The sequence below is a fragment of the Oncorhynchus nerka genome, linkage group LG12 (genome assembly GCF_034236695.1).
Source record: "Oncorhynchus nerka isolate Pitt River linkage group LG12, Oner_Uvic_2.0, whole genome shotgun sequence".
Lineage (NCBI taxonomy): Eukaryota > Metazoa > Chordata > Actinopteri > Salmoniformes > Salmonidae > Oncorhynchus > Oncorhynchus nerka.
In genome coordinates, this window is record NC_088407.1 from 63,621,214 (window position 1) to 63,637,801 (window position 16,588).

A 16,588-nucleotide genomic window follows, 5' to 3' on the forward strand; every position below is an offset into this window, starting at 1 on the left:
GGTTGGAACCAAAAATCGCAAATTTGGACTCATCAGACCAAAGGACAGATTTCCACCAGTCTAATGTCCATTGCTTGCGTTTCTTGGCCCAAGCAAGTCTCTTCTTCTTATTGGTGTCCTTTACTAGTGTTTCTTTGCAGCAATTCGACTATGAAGGCCTGATTCACAGTCTCCTCTGAACAGTTGATGTTGAGATGGGTCTGTTACTTGAACTCTGAAGCATTTATTTGGGCTGCAATCTGAGGCTGGTAACTCTAATGAACTTATCCTCTGCAGCAGAGAACTCTGGGTCTTCCTTTCCTGTGGCGGTCCTCATGAGAGCCAGTTTCATCATACTACTTGGTTTTTGCGACTGCACTTGAAGAAACTTTCAAAGTTCTGAAAATGTTCAATTTTGAATGACCTTCATGTCTTAAAGTTATGATTGCCTGTTGTTTCTCTTTGCTCATTTGAGCTGTTCTTGCCATAATATGGACTTGGTCTTTTACGAAATGGGGCTCTTATGTAGAGGTCGACCGATTTTTATGATTTTTCGACGCCGATACCGATTATTGGATGACCAAAAAAAGCTGATACTGATTAATCGGCTGATTTTTATTTATTTATTTGTAATAATGACAATTACAACAATACTTTTATTGATGTAATATAATACATCAAAATCAATTTAGCCTCAAATAAATAATGAAACATGTTCAATTTGGTTTAAATAATGCAAAAACAAAGTGTTGGAGAAGAAAGTAAAAGTGCAATATGTGCCATGTAAGAAAGCTAACGTTTAAGTTCCTTGCTCAGATCATGAGAACATATGAAAGCTTGTGGTTCCTTTTAACAGGAGTCTTCAATATTCCCAGGTAAGAAGTTTTAGGTTGTAGTTATTATAGGAATTATAGGACTATTTCCGACTATACCATTTGTATTTCATTAACCTTTGACTATTGGATGTTCTTATAGGCACTTTAGTATTGCCAGTGTAACAGTATAGCTTCCATCCCTCTCCTCGCTCCTACCTGGGCTCGAACGAGGAACACATCGACAACAGTCACACTCGAAGCAGTGTTACCCATGCAGAGCAAGGGAAACAACCACAGGCTCAGAGCGAGTGACATTTGAAATGCTATTAGCACGCGCTAACTAGCTAGCCATTTCACATCGGTTACACCAGCCTCATCTCAGGAGTTGATAGGCTTGAAGTCATAAACAGCGCAATACTTGACGCACAATGAAGAGCTGCTGAAAAAACACACGAAAGTGCTGTTTGAATTAATGTTTACGCGCCTGTTTCTGCCTACCACCGCTCAGTCAGATACTTGTATGCTCAGTCAGATTATATGCAACGCAGGACACGATAGATATTATCTAGTAAAATCATCAACCATGTGTAGTTAACTCGTGATTATGATTGATTGTTTTTTATAAGATGCTAGCTAGCAACTTACCTTGGCATTCACGTAACAGGCAGTGTCCTTGTGGAGTGCAGTGTAATCAGGTTGTTAGAGCGGTGGACTAGTTAACTGTTTGGTTGCAAGATTGAATCCCCCGAGCTGACAAGGTAAAAATCTGTTGTTCTGCCCCTGAACGAGGCAGTTAACTCACCGTTCCTAGGCCGTCATTGAAAATAAGAATGTTTTTAACTGACTTGCCTAGTTAAACAAAACAAAAAAATCCAAATCGGTGTCCAAAAATACCAATTTCCGGTTGTTATGAAAACTTGAAATTGGCCCTAATTAAATCGGCCATTACGATTTAATTGGTCAACCTCTAATCTTATGTATACCACCCCTACCTTGTCACAACACAATTGTTTGGCTCAAACACATTAAGAAGGAAAGCAATTCCACAAAGGAACTCTTTTAACAAGGCACTCCTGTTAATTGAAATGCATTCAAGGTGACTACCTCAGGAAGCTGGTTGAGAGAATGCCAAGTGTGCAAAGCTGTTATTTAGCAACAGGCTGTGGAAGGGATTGTCCCTGAAGAGCTGCCTGGTAAAGCGCGATCACAGATAGCAGTTTGAGCTGTTTGTTTGTTTAAACACTGGGCCTCGTCTGTTGGGAGATGAGCAGTCAGCCCCCGGGGACATGCTGCTGTGTGTTGGCATTTACACTAGCAATCTCTGAGGGTCGGGGTCACACACACACACACGATCATTATAGACTGATAGTGTTTGCAATAGATCCTGATAAGGATACATCGGTTGATCACCTCCAGCTGTTCATTGTTCTGCGCCACACTTTCCTTCCTGCCTAGTGATGAAAACACTCCCAGTTCTGTCCATACCGCCTGTATACCTCGACAATAACGTCCTGCTCCATCTGGACACCATGCATTGTCTTTTTTGGAGGTAATGATGGCGCAGAGCGACATACTACTGTTTTTAACTTGGCCTGCATTAATAATTTAATGACTAGCCTCAGAGCACCTTGGTTTCTTAGTTGTGCAGTTATAGGGAGATGTGTGTGTGTGATTGATATTGTAAACTCCGAGGTTCCCAAGTTACACATCTCATTTACAGGTGCCAGTCTTTGAAGCTCCTCCCATCTTTTACTTGGCTTAAATACAGGTTTTGCTTGAGGCTAGATCATGGCTAGTCAGTGGTTTTTGAAAATGCACACACACACAGAAATATGATGACATATTCATACCTGTATTTGTATGTTCCCCTCCAGGAGCGCTCTCATGTCCCCGCCACCATCCTGCTGGCCCAACACAAGGACCGGGCCGCCCAGCTGGAGACCCAGATTGAGAAGCAGAAACAGGTGGTCAAAACCACCATCTTCTCCACCGGCATCCCTATGGTGAGTACCACACGCCACGTGTAAACACGCTGACTGTCCTGACTGTGAAGGATGCTTTAAGCCTACCGCATAGTTAGCATACAAACAGCACCCACACAGAAATGCTAATGAATGTCCAGCATACACCCTGGGTCGGCCTATTTTAGCTAGCTTTAAAGCATGATAAAGTCATACGAACACTCTGCCTGCATGATTTCACTCAATAGTAACGCATGGTTAGCATACTTAAACAGAGCCCAATGCTGGCTAGCTTAATGGGGCACACACACTGCCATTTAGGTAAATGCTAATTCATTGTTAGCATATTACAGTGGTGGTCAGTTTAGATTTAGATTCATGCTAATGGTTGAGGAGCCCCTGAAGGAGAGTGTTGCTGCAGTGCACTGTGTCCAATCCCTTAGTGCGCTTCTCTGCCTGGTGTGGGAACAAGCCCTCATCTCATCCATAGTTTCATCACATTCCTACCTGCAGCTCTCAGAGACAGAATGAGGGCTCTGGCTAGGTGTTTTGTTGAGTTGTCAGCTTTGTTGTTCAGGGTAGCTGTTGAGGCCTCCTTCCATTTGGCAATGGCTATGTTTTCCTTCACACTAGTTTATTTTCATTATACCATGACGAGATAAGGCGATATCCCCCCACCTTTCTCTCCACAAGCCCATATGGGAGGTGTGGCTGACTTCCCAGGGTGCAATGTTGCGTGGGAGAAATCGTGTCTTATTGCTCAACTAGTCCCAAATCTGTGACAGAATTGTGAAGTCTCTCTCTCTGTCCAGCTGTCTTTCTCCACACACACTCGCATACCTATATACTAGTTTTGCTTGCAGAATCTAGAAACCTTTTATTCTGTCTCATCAGCCCAGCTAGCATGGGTAATCCTCTGGGCAATATATTTGTACCATGAGTTTATTTGATATCCATTTAAACCCAAAGACATGACCACCGTCCAGTCTTCTTCCACCGTTGGAAAAAGAGTTGCTCCAGTATGGCTGGCTTCAGGAGGATGTGGTTCTCTCTAACTGACTGGATATGCAGCATTAAGTGCTACTTGCTGATGGAGAGAAGGTTGTAAGATGCTGTTGCTCTTGGCTCGGACTCTGGCTTTTTCCAGTCACTTTTACCCCTCTTTCTCCTCCCTCCTCCCGCTTTCTCCTCACTCTGACTCGGGGTGGGGTAGAGCAGTTGAGGCTTCAGTTTGGTTTCAGTGTGGTTTTGTTTTCCACTCACCTCAGTCCAGAAGACTGCTGTTTGACTTGGTGGCGTTTCAAGATGTCGCAGTTGATTCCTGGAGAACGCCGGCTTATTTATCTCTTCATTTTTGGTGTCCTGTTGAAGTAGGATTCAAAAGAGAGAAGATGCAGAGTCATGTTGCTGTCATTTGAGAGCGAGAGAGCAAGAGAATTAACAGAGAAATTATCTTGCCATTAATCAATTATAGGCACCACATGGTTGTAAGAAGGGCGCTTCTCGCTCCTCTTAACTATCATATCCTGGAGATAGAAGCAGACACCCCTTTGGGGTGTGGAAGCAGGGGGTTTGGCCTCACACTGAAGAGTCTCTCCTGGCAGGCAGGCAGGCCAAGGTGAGCTGTCAGTATAGATAGGAGAGGAACCCGGTGTGGTCGTCTCTTGCAAGGATCGGAGAGTTGTGCATTCCGAAATGTCGTTCTGCACACCACTGTTGTATGGCGCCGTTATTTTACTGTTTGTCCCGCCTGTTAGCTTGAAAAATTCTTGACATTCTCCTTCGACCTCCCTCATCAGCGAGCTATCGCGCACATGACTGCTGCTGACTGGATGTTTTTTTTGTTTGTCGCACAATTCTCAGTAAACCCTAGACACTGTCGTAGTTGAAAAGCCAAGGAGAGCGGATGTTTCTGAGGTACTGGATCCAGCGCACTTGGCACCGACGATCATACCACTCTCGAAGTCGCTTAGGTCACTCATTTTGCCCATTCTAACGCTCAATCAAACAGTTACTGAATGGCTCGATGCCTGTCTGCCTGCTTTTATATAGCAAGCCACGGCCACGTAATTCTGTAGGAACTCTGTATTTTCATGAATGGGGTGGTGTACCTAATAAACTGGCCGAGTAGTTCCTCAGTAAGCAATTTAAAAAATATTTACGATAATCACCAATCCTTGGTGTGAAAGAGCAATGGAAGTTATTGGCCTACTGCTGCATTGACCTATAGGCTATGAGTTCCATTTGCTAATTTATTTAGCTGCCAAATGGATCACGGTGTATCAGTGTCCATATGGCAGAGGCTGGTGATTTCGCATAGTTGACTTTAACATTAATTTAGATTCAGATTTTTATGATTACCACATGACAATTATTGAGCAAATGAAAACCATTATTGAAATTAAACTGTTTCACAAAAATGCACATGAAAAACATAACTGGCACGCAGAACAGTAGAAATGTCAGGATAAATTGTTAACTTGCACAAACTTGAAACTCACGTGCTGCCTATGAAGTCTTTAGAAAATAATTGCCTCCACGTTTCCATGGTTGGATTTAGCTTTTGTCTACTTTGAAGCAAGGTAAGACATTCCTCATAATATGAGAAATACATTCAGATTTCAAACAATTAAGTATGTTTTCAAAATGCATACGACCTCCAGCTCACATTGTAAAGTGGTGACGCGCTGATAGCCTGTTGCTTGCACTTGAATGGTGATTGGGAGGCACGCTTCAATTACCAGTTGAGAAATAAAAATGGTAGCTATTTTTAATCATGCACTAAAACTGTTTTTAACATGCGATTGCCTTTAGAATTGTTGCGCACTGAATGGGTTGATTAAAAGCACGTTTTTACTCCAGCAGAGGAGCAGCAGGAGAAATTTCACAATAGATGGGCTCTGTTTGCTCTGCACATGTGATAGTTGTGCGGGATAAAGACCGATAGGCATGACGGTCAAATGTATTTCCATTCACTGGTATTTCCATCAATGAATAAAGAGCCTTTTTTTTGTAACAAAAATCTAAAATATCCCGGTTTGGCCAGCATTATATATATTTGCAGCTTAAAAATAAAAATGTGGCCAAAAGCCGGCAACTGTAGGTTAACGGAAACCCTGCTTTACACACATGCACCCACACTCAAACAATCATCATATATGCTGCTGCTACTCTGTTCTTATCATACAGTGCATTTGTGAAGTATTCAGACCACTTGACCTTTTCCATATTTTGTTACAGCCTTATTCTAAAATGGATTAAATGGTTGTTTTCACCCTCAATCTACACACACTAACCCATAATGACAAAGCAAAGACATTTAGTTTTTTTTTTTAAAAAAAAACTATCACATTTCCATGAGTATTCAGACCCTTTACTCAGTACTTTGTTGAAGCACCTTTGGCAGTGATTACAGCCTCGAGTCTTGTTGTGTATGATGCTACAAGCTTGGCACACCTGTATTTGGGGAGTTTATCCCATTATTCTCTGCAGATCCTCTCAAGCTCTGTCAGGTTGGATGGGTAGCGTCTCTGCACAGCTATTTTCAGGTCTCTCCAAAGATGTTCGATCAGGTTCAAGTCCAGGCTCTGGCTGGGCCACTCAAGGACTTTGAGACTTGTCCCGTAGCCAATTTTGCGTTTGTCTTGGCTGTGTGCTTAGGGTCGTTGTCCTGTTGGAAGGTGAATTTTCGCCCCATTCTGATAACCTGCTCCAGAGCACTCAGGACTTCATCAAGGATCTCTCTGTACTTTGCTCCATTCATCTTTCCCTTAATCCTGACTAGTCTCCCAGTCCCTGCTGCTGAAAAACATCCCAACAGCATGATGCCACCACCATGCTTCACCGTAGGGATCGTCCCAAGTTTCCTCCAGATGTTACGCTTGGCATTCAGGCCAAAGAGTTCCATTTTGGTTTCATCAGACCATATAATCTTGTTTCTTATTGTCTGAGAGTCCTTTCGGTGCCTTTTGGCAAACTCCAAACGGGCTGTCGTGTCTTTTTACCCGAGGAGTGGCTTCTGAACGGCCACTCTACCATAAAAGCCTGATTTGGTGGAGTGCTGCAGAGATGGTTGTCCTTCTGGAAGGTTCTCCCATCTCCACAGAGGAGCTCTGTCAGTGACCATTGGGTTCTGGTCACCTTCCTGACAACCCCTTTTTAACCTTCATTTAACTAGGCAAGTCAGTTAAGAACACATTTTTATTTACAATGACAGCCAAACCTGGACGATGCTGGGCCAGTTGTGCGCTGCCCTATGGGACTCCCAATCACAGCCGGATGTGATGCAGCCCTTCTCCTCCGATTTCTCAGTTTGGCTTGGCGGCCAGCTGTAGGAATCGTCTTGGTGGTTCCAAACTATTTCCATTTAAGAATGATGGAGGCCACTGTGTTCTTGGGGAGCTTCAATTTGTTTCGTACCCTTCTCCAGATCTGTGCCTCGACACGATCCTGTCTTGGAGCTCTACGGACAATTCCTTCAACCTCATGGCTTGTTTTTTGTTCTGACATGCACTGTCAACTGTGACAGGTGTGTGCCTTTCCAATATAGACAGGTGTGCCTTTCCAAATCATGTCCAATCAGTTGAATTTACTACAGGTGGACTCCAATCAAGTTGTAGAAACATCTCAAGGATGATAAATTGAAACAGGATGCACCTGAGCTCAATTTCCAGTCTCATAGCGAAGGGTCTGAATACTTATGTAAATAAGGTATTTCTGTTTTTTATTTTTAACAAACTTTCAATTTCTAAAAACCTAAGGCTGTAACGTAACAAAGTGGAAAATGTGAAGGGGTCTGAATACTTTCCAAATGCCCTGTATATCCTGATGCCTCGTCACTTTACCCCTATACCTACACTGTCTACCTTTATCACTCCAGTATCTTTGTAAACATGGCATTGGAACTGACCCTGTATATAGCTTACTTCCTCATGTTTATTTCTTGTAGTATGTTTTTGTTCTACCTTATGGTATTTTTAGTATTACATTGTTATTGCTTACTGCATTTTTGGGGTTAGAGCTTGCTAGAAAGGCATTTCACTGTACTTGTGCACGTGAACTTGAATGGTCCTAAGTCAGTCTGGGTAATCCCTGACTTTGTAGCACTCCACTGAACAAAGAGAGACTCTCACTCCCTGCCTTGATGTCTCTCAAACACACACACATCCGTGTACTCCACACACACACACACGTTACCCAGCCTGGGCAAACATCCTTCGAAGACCAAAGTGAAGCGTGTTCTCTTTTTAAAGTAGACATCTGTTGAAATCAAAAGAAATTGGATGTGTGAGAGGTAACCCTTCCATGCTGAAACTAGCTATTGATGATGGCTCTCTCCCTCTTTTTGTTGTAGTCTGACAGCTATAGTCTGCCATAGCCAAGCTTGTTTGCAAAATTAAACCTTGGTTAAATTGTGTTACTTTAGTTCAATTATCCACTGGTTCATGGAAGTAGCCTAGGTAACTGTGTGTAGATGTCTGTTAAGTGTTGTGTTGCAGCTGTCTCACACACATACAGACCGACTACAACAGTCTTCCATGCTTGCTTGCTGTTGACCTGTAGAGAATCTCCACCGTGGTCCAGCTTTCAGCGCCATCTTAAATAAAACATCCCACTGCCACAGGGGTGAGGTGCACCCCTCGTGGCCAGCAGAGCAGCTGACATGCCTGACAAGGCTGACGTGCGTTCTTGATGAGAGCGCGAGAGCAAAACTAATACTTGGACAAATGCATGTGGGAAGTTTATCCCTTAACATAGATGTGTACCTTGCTAAAATTCTCAGGGTCCTCTTAGGCTCGACTCCATAGAATGGAATCTAAGGGCCTTAGTGAACACACATTCGGTGTGTGTTTGCGCTGGCCTGTTTTTCATTGCTGTCCTCTGCAGTGACCCTTGTTGGGTAGTCATGCTCCTCATTCAAGGCCAAGCCAAGCTCTGTCTGGCAGACTTGCTCAACCTGTTCTACTGTGGAGGCAGTCTGCTACAGCTACACCACACAGCTACTTTCCCCTCACTCTTACTCTTTCTCTTTCACTCTTGAGTCTTAATCACGCACTCCATTTCTTCTCTCAATGCTGTGATATGTTCCTCCTCTTTCTGCTCCACTTAGCCATTGCTCTGATTTCTTCTTTTTCTTTTAAACACTTCCATTATGTGTATTAACACGGGTCTCTAAACGTGTGGTTGTATATGTTAGTAGTATGTTTCCCTTTATACCCCACCAACGTGATTGACATTCATTTTGACTAGTGTGTCATTCACATTTCAAAGCCTGGCTTGTTTTATGTGGGAGAGGGCTCGGCCCTTCACCTTTGCTCTTATATTCCATTGTTGGCACGGAGTCCCATGGCTGCGGGGCGGGGATGTGTGGGCTGGGGGTTTGGGAGATGACTTTTGGGGTAAAGGATAGTAGCCCCCCCCGATTGGCACCATCTGTGGGCATTCATTCACACTTGTGCCCCTGCCTCTGGTTTGGCCTTGTTTTGCTTGGCCCCAGAACCCTACAGGCAGGCCGGCCCAGCCCAGAGGATAGTTGTCAGCTTTAAGGGCTTTGCGCTGGTGCAGCTGCTGCCTGCAGGATGGTTATATTTAACCCTCCGAGGGAAGGGGAGGCACTGCAAAGGCAGGAGCGTATACACTTGCTACTTGTGCTCAGTGGGCCAGAGGGGGCCACAAAGCTTTTTATCCACACAGAAGCACCATCCGTGACCGGGTAGGGGTGGCAGAGAGGGTGAGGGAGGCAGGAGGATCACACGTGGGAGGATTTGATCCGCTCGCTGGTGCAGTTCATCCTAACTCTGGTCATTAGACTTATCCCCAATACAATTCCACACAGTGGCCGTCTTACTTCCGCCACCTCACTCTGTTGTGATTGCAGCAATTATCACTGGGCCTTTAGTGAATGGAGCCCCCTGTGGCTCTGCCTGGGTTACATAGAGCTCAGCTGAAGTTAGGCTACCCATGGGGGTGGGGGGGTTGTCTCCAGCGATCTTGGGATGTCCCGCAGAGCTCCACAGTTGGAGTGATAGAGAGGGGCTGCTCACGAGAGCAAGTGGACTGTGTGTGGCGTAGGTAGTGGCTCCCTGGGGGTAGTGTGTGTGTGTGATCAGGTCTCGTGCCCGGATGTTAATTAGGCTTGGCCTTGAACACTGACTAAGTAGCTCCCATGTTTGAATGTGGGTTGCTTTTTTACAATCATATGCTGGCTACAATGGCTGGCTAATTCAGTATCTTGAGAGTTGAATAAAGATGATGTGATCTGAAACCTGATGTGGACCGTACCGGAGTAGGGATAACTAGAAGGGAGTAGTGAGGGACAAGTTATCCTCCCCTGCTGTTTTATTAAGATGGATGGTCCCAAGAGTTTCACTATAGTGTCACAGGGGACTTTTTGGGAATCTTAAACACACACGCAATTACACACTTTTTCCTTGGGTTTTAAGATTGGCCTCTTAATATTGTTTGCAGATGTTTGTTTTGGCCCTGTGGTAGTGGTTCTCTCGCTCTCGATCTCGGACAGTCACGTGGGCCACGGGAGCCTAGATCTCCGAGTTGTTCTGCTGTGTTGACAGTGAGCGCTCGGAAAACAACCATTTACACTGATCCACACAGCTTTTAATAGAACATGATGAGTTTCTGCCACACATGCGGGAGAGATACGATCATTGAGATTTAACTGTTGATGTTTATTTGTTTTACTCATTTGAATATTTAAATGCAGTTGTGATGCTACCTGTCATGTATGTGGTCATCATTCTTGATGTCTGGCAGTTGTAAACCAGTCAACATTTCGTTGTTAGGTATTGTTTTTCAATCCCATTGTACAATCTGCAGGCAGCTAGTGAATGAACTGGATGTTGACAATACTGATGTTACAGTGATGCAGACACATTTAACAGACACATTTAAGGGGAGCTCTGTGTGTGGTGTAGGGGTGAGCGATACAGTATGTGTGTGTTCCTGCCAGTTTTCAAGGTGCCTTTGGACAGGAATGCAACAAACTTCTCTGGACTGCTCTAGTTTGTCTGTCTGTCAAATGAGATTTACTGCCCTTTCACCATCTGTGACTCTTTCTCTTCTCACTTTCTGTCTCGCTTTCTCTCTCTCACCCCACCATCACTCTAGGCTGTCTGGGTGATTGGTGCAGGGGAGAGTAGGAGTAATACAGTGCTGAAAGAAAGACTGAAAGAAGATTGATGAAGAGCGGGGAGAGAGAGTGGCCGGTCTGTGTTTGATTAGCTTGTGTTGGGGCTGAAGTGTTGTAGGGATGAATGGGAGGGAAGAGTCTGCCTGGGTCACTGGCCCCACAGGGTTAAAGGTTGAGTGGCAGCAGCAGAGAAATGTGTGCGTGGGAGGAGGAGAGTATTTTTGTTTTGTGGAGTGAATGTTTGACTGTCAATAACCAGATTTCCATCCAACCGTTTCATGTGGATGAATAACCTGACGCATAAAGTCATGACAGGGCTGATGGAAACAGGAGATGATGGTGCAATTTCATAAATGTTGATAGACAATTTGTTCGTTTGACTTGGGAACTTCTTGTTTCAGAAAAATGAATAGAGGTGATAATGCCAATATTGATAGAATCACATCAGGCTGTTGTAGGCCTACCACCACGACAAGGAAAAGCATTACGCTTAATAAGCAGATTAAATAAGTTATGAACTTCACATGCTGGTAAAGTGCACAGTGATCATGCAAATTGCCCAAACGCAAAATATGGAGGGTAGGCTCTTATTTGATTGCTTGTGACATGATGATCAGTGCTTGGCTGCCAATTATCAAATAAAATGATCTTGCTCTTTTCCATATCTTTATCAGCTAACTAGTTTGCTATTATCAGACCAGTTGTTTTTGTGACAAACCATCAGTGGAGTTTGAAATGCAATTAAAAACATTTTCGTCATGGGAACTTGACCGCCGAAGTGCTTAAAAAAAAAAAAAGTGTACTCTACGTCATCACGCACAGGCCATTTTATCTGCAAAACAAGTCAGTTTGATGGAAACACACCTGGTCGGAAAATGCGCATATTGATTTTATGCAGATTTTAGAATATTTTTCTGAAAACCTGTCGCCAGTTGGATAGAAACCTATGTTTGTTTTATTTGTTAGTGGCAATATCTTGATTTTTATCACATAATATTCTGATATTTTATATGGTCCCACACCACTGAATCATTGTTTTGAGCTGTGTGTCACATCGGACTGTGTTGCTTGTGTCGGCCCCCAGCTTTGTTCATTCTATTGTGCATGATTGCCTGGCCAGCAGCATGCATTAGAACAGCAGTCGGAGGCCAGGGGCCACATGTTACTAGTTCAGTTGGTTTTCATCAGCTCCCCTTTCACTGTAATGTTTATGCTCTTCGTCTCTCTGTTTCTCTCTCTCTCTCTCATACTTTTTATCACTCTGTTTCTCTCTCTCTGTCCCCCACCCCCTTCCTATATTTTTGTTTAAACATGATCTGTTTTCTTTTAATTCTCTTTGTTTCATTGTCATCCAAACTCATCCATTACCCTTCTTCCAGTCTAAATGCTTTAAAGCTAGACTGAAACTCAGTAGAGAACATGGCCGACCGGAAAGTCCCTCTGACTAATGTCACAGGCTGAGATCGAACAATTCTGCAACGTCCTGAAGAAGGATCATGTTTCTTGCTCAATGGCCACAGTCAAGGGCATTTTGACTGCGAGGCAAGGCAGACAAATTTGAAACCCCTTTCAACCTTCATGGATTGGAAGAGAATATGCAGATATCAAATCTGTTTTACAGCATATTTTCTGATTGGAGGATACACGACAGATTAATGTGGGTCATTTGGCGTGCCGGAGAGTTTACCAAATGGCAGTGATGTCATTCAGGTCATTTGGTTGGCCACCCACCGTGCCATGATGGTGTTTCTGGATGAATCCACTTAAAGCTCCCGTTGATTGGAGTCACACAGACAGACGGACGGATGCATGGACGGACGGACGGACGGTTACTGCTCTCCTCCATGACTTTGCCTCCCTCCTGTAAAGTTAATTTATCATGAATCACCGGAGCCTTCTGGGCAGTCTGTGTTCTGTATTTCTCATCATTACTTACCTTGTTCTCCACAGGATTTATTCTGGCTATTTATAGTATTTACTTTGGTTCAGAACTATTTTTGAGTAGCTCTCTCTTGCTTTGTACAATACGAGCTCTAGCATAAGCACAGGCTTTCACTATCCAAATCACCATCAGAGGGTTTAACTTAGGGTAGGCTATTTTCACTATTGAGAAAAATAGCTTTGTTCACTGCTTAACTCTTGCTGTCTACTTTGGGGGCAGTTTTGGACTTGGTCAATGCTGTTCGATCTAGCATGCCTTCTTACGACGACATAGGTTGACGACCACCGGTTGTTTCCTTAAGGATTTGGGTAGCATATTTGTTCTACAACTGCTAAATCTCTTTGTGGTGATTTATTAGTGATGTTCACACCGGCAAACAATGTTTGACTGTAATGTGTCACTTCTCCTGTGCTACAGGGTCAGACTGTGTCGCTGCTGACCGTGAACCGGTTAGAAGAGGTTCTGTACCACTACCAGCCCATCCACATGCACACATACGGACCCCCCGTCCCTGAGCTGGAGCAGCTGGGACGACTCGGGTAAGAACCCATCCTGTAACACACACAGCTCTGCACAACTGGCAAAGTTAGCTGCTGCACAAAATAATCTGGAGATGCCAGTGGTTTGATAAACAACTACAGGGGAAAGCACCACACTGTAAGGTCTTGCTTGTATTGTTCAGTGAACAGTAGTGTAATCAGCAACTCCAAAGGTTGACCAGCTTAGTGTAAGGCCTGGCCTAGTTTGCACAGCATATCTGATGTGGTACAGTAAGGCATTTAACTGGGAGTGAGGCTGCTCTGAATGTCTTTTTTTTTCTTCTCTGAAGTTGCCCTTGATTAGCTGTGAGAGGTGGGGGGAGGGCAAGGTTTAAAGGTGAACAGCCAACCAGTTCCCCTGCACCAGCCCTCTGCCCCTTTCCCTCTCACTGCTTCTCCTGGACCTTGCTGTCTGTCAGCACACACAGGAAGTGCTTTCTCAATGCCGGGCCCCCTGGGCCAAACACTCGTCGACGTCATTGGCCCTCTCCTCTCATCACCCAACACAGCCCATCCATCAGACAGTGCCCAGCTGTCTGTCTCCACGGGGACAGGCTGGCACTAGTAAGCATTTCACTGTTAAACTACACCTGTTGTTGATGAAGCATGGGACAAAAACAATTTGATTTGACTTGACTAAGGCCCTCCCACCTGCCAAGAACCCTGATCTATTTGGTGGAGAGTGGCACATGGAGACGAATTAGAGCGCTCAGTGGTGTAAGGAGGTGACTGTTATTGTATTTATTTGGACAGTGAAGCTAAAACTTAATTTGGCTCTACTCCAGCATTTTGTATTTGAGATAAAATTTCTCATATGAGGCGACAGACAGTACAGAATGTCACCTTTTTTTATTTGATGGTACACTACCATTCAAAAGTTTGGGGTCACTTAGAAATGTCCTTGTTTTTGAAAGAAAATCACTTTTTTTTGTCCCTTTTTTAAAAAATAACATCAAATTGATCAGAAATAGTGTAGACATTGTTAATGTTGTAAATGACTATTGTAGCTGGAAATGGCTGATTTTTAATGGGATATCTACATAGGTGTACAGAGGCCCATTATCAGCAACCATCACTCCTGTGTTCCAATGGCACGTTGTGTTAGCTAATCCAAGTTGATCATTTTAAAAGGCTAATTGATCATTAGAAAGCCCTTTTGCAATTATGTTATCACAGCTGAAAACTGTTCTGATTTTTAAAGAAGCAATAAAACTGACCTTCTTTAGACTAGTTGAGTATCTGGAGCATCAGCATTTGTGGGTTCGATTATAAGCTCAAAATGGCCAGAAACAAAGACTTTTCTTCTGAAACTCGTCAGTCTATTATTTTTCTGAGAAATTAAGGCTATTCCATGCGAGAAAGACCTTGTACAATGCTGTGTACTACTCCCTTCAAAGAACAGCACAAACTGGCTCTAACCAGAATAGAATGAGGAGTGGGAGGCCCCGGTGCACAACTGAGCAAGAGGACAAGAACATTAGTGTCTAGTTTGAGAAACAGACGCCTCACAAGTCCTAAACTGGCAGCATCATTAAATAGTACCTGCAAAACACCAGTCTCAATGTCAACAGTGAAGGGGTGACTCTGGGATTCTGGCCTTAGAATGCCTTTGAATGACCAAAAATCTCAAATTTGGATTCTTCAGACCAAAGAACAGATTTCCACCTGTCTAATGTCTATTGCCAGTCTCCTCTGAACAGTTGATGTTGAGATGTGTCTGTTACTTGAACTCTGAAGCATTTATTGGGGCTGCAATTTCTGAGGCTGGTAACTCTAATGAACTTATCCTTTGCAGCAGAGAACTCTGGGTCTTCCTTTCCTGTGGCGGTCCTCATGAGAGCATGTTTCATCATACCACTTGATGGTTTGTGCGACTGCACTTGAAGAAACTTTCAAAGTTCTTGAAATGTTCCGTATTGACTGACCTTCATGTCTTAACCTGTTGCTTCTACCCGGGACGCTTGCGTCCCAACTAGAGCTCTGGAAATGCAAATGCGCTACGCTAAATGCTAATAGTATTAGTTAAAACTCAAAAGTTCATTAAAATACACATGCAGGGTATCGAATTAAAGCTACACTCGTTGTGAATCCAGGCAACAAGTCAGATTTTTAAAATGCTTTTCGGTGAAAGCATGAGAAGCTATTATCTGATAGCATGCAACACCCCAAAAGACCCACAGGGGACGTAAACAAAATAATTAGCATTTCAGCGTTACACAAACCGCACAATAAAATAGAAAACATTCATTACCTTTCACCATCTTCTTTGTTGGCACTCCTAGATGTCCCATAAACACTATTTGGGTCTTTATTTCGATTAAATCGGTCCATATAAAGCCTAGATATCGTTATATGTAGACTGTGTGATAAACGAAAAAAACATAACGTCATTTTTTAAAATTCAAAAAGTCGACGATAAACTTTCACAAAACACTTCGAAATACGTTTGTAATGCAACTTTAGGTATTAGTAAACGTTAATAAGCGATAAAATTCATCAGGAGGCGATGTAAAGATCATTAGCTGTCCGTCTGGAAAAATGTCCGGCTAGAAACTCAACGAAAATATCCGGTCCTAGACCGGATTAGATACGGTGTCCTGTATGTGTTTGACCAAGAAAAAACTCGAAGGGAAATGACAAGACTCTAGACACCCTGTGGAAGCTGTAGGTACTGCAACCTCAGTCAATTAATTGTGGTTCACGTTTATCAATGGGTTCAAGTAGCGCATGGATATATTTTCCCCATTTTCAGTGATCAGTTTTTCCTGTGCTTTTCGATGTAAATGCCGTTCTGGTAAAGCCACAGCAGTGATTTAACCAGTTTTTTAAACGTCTGAGTGTTTTCTATCCACACAGACTAAGCAAATGCATATACTATATTCCTGGCATGAGTAGCAGGGCGCTGAAATGTTGCGCGATTTTTAACAGAATGTTCAAAAAAGTAGAGGGTCGACTGAAGAGGTTAAAGTAATGATGGACTTTCGTTTCTCTTTGCTTATTTGAGCTGTTCTTGCTATAATATGGACTTGGTCTTTTACCAAATAGGCTATCTTCTGTATACCACCCCTACCATGTCATAGCACAACTCTTGACAAATGCACACCTGTTAATTGAAATGCATTCCAGGTGACTACCTCATGAAGCTGGTTGAGAGAATGCCAAGAGTGTGCAAAGCCGTCAAGGCAAAGGATTGCTATTTTGAAGAA

At 43.4% G+C, this 16,588-nt stretch overlaps 1 protein-coding gene across 2 annotated transcripts in view; it reads left to right on the plus strand.

Annotated features, from left to right (window-relative positions):
* Window positions 1-16,588, plus strand: part of mnat1 (MNAT1 component of CDK activating kinase) — a 53,804-nt gene that overhangs the window by 8,180 nt on the left and 29,036 nt on the right. For both annotated transcript variants that reach the window (XM_029675518.2, XM_029675519.2), the window contains exons 7-8: window positions 2,669-2,797; window positions 13,261-13,382. In XM_029675518.2, the coding sequence (XP_029531378.1) occupies window positions 2,669-2,797; window positions 13,261-13,382 (251 nt within the window). The remainder of the gene's footprint in view (window positions 1-2,668; window positions 2,798-13,260; window positions 13,383-16,588) is intronic.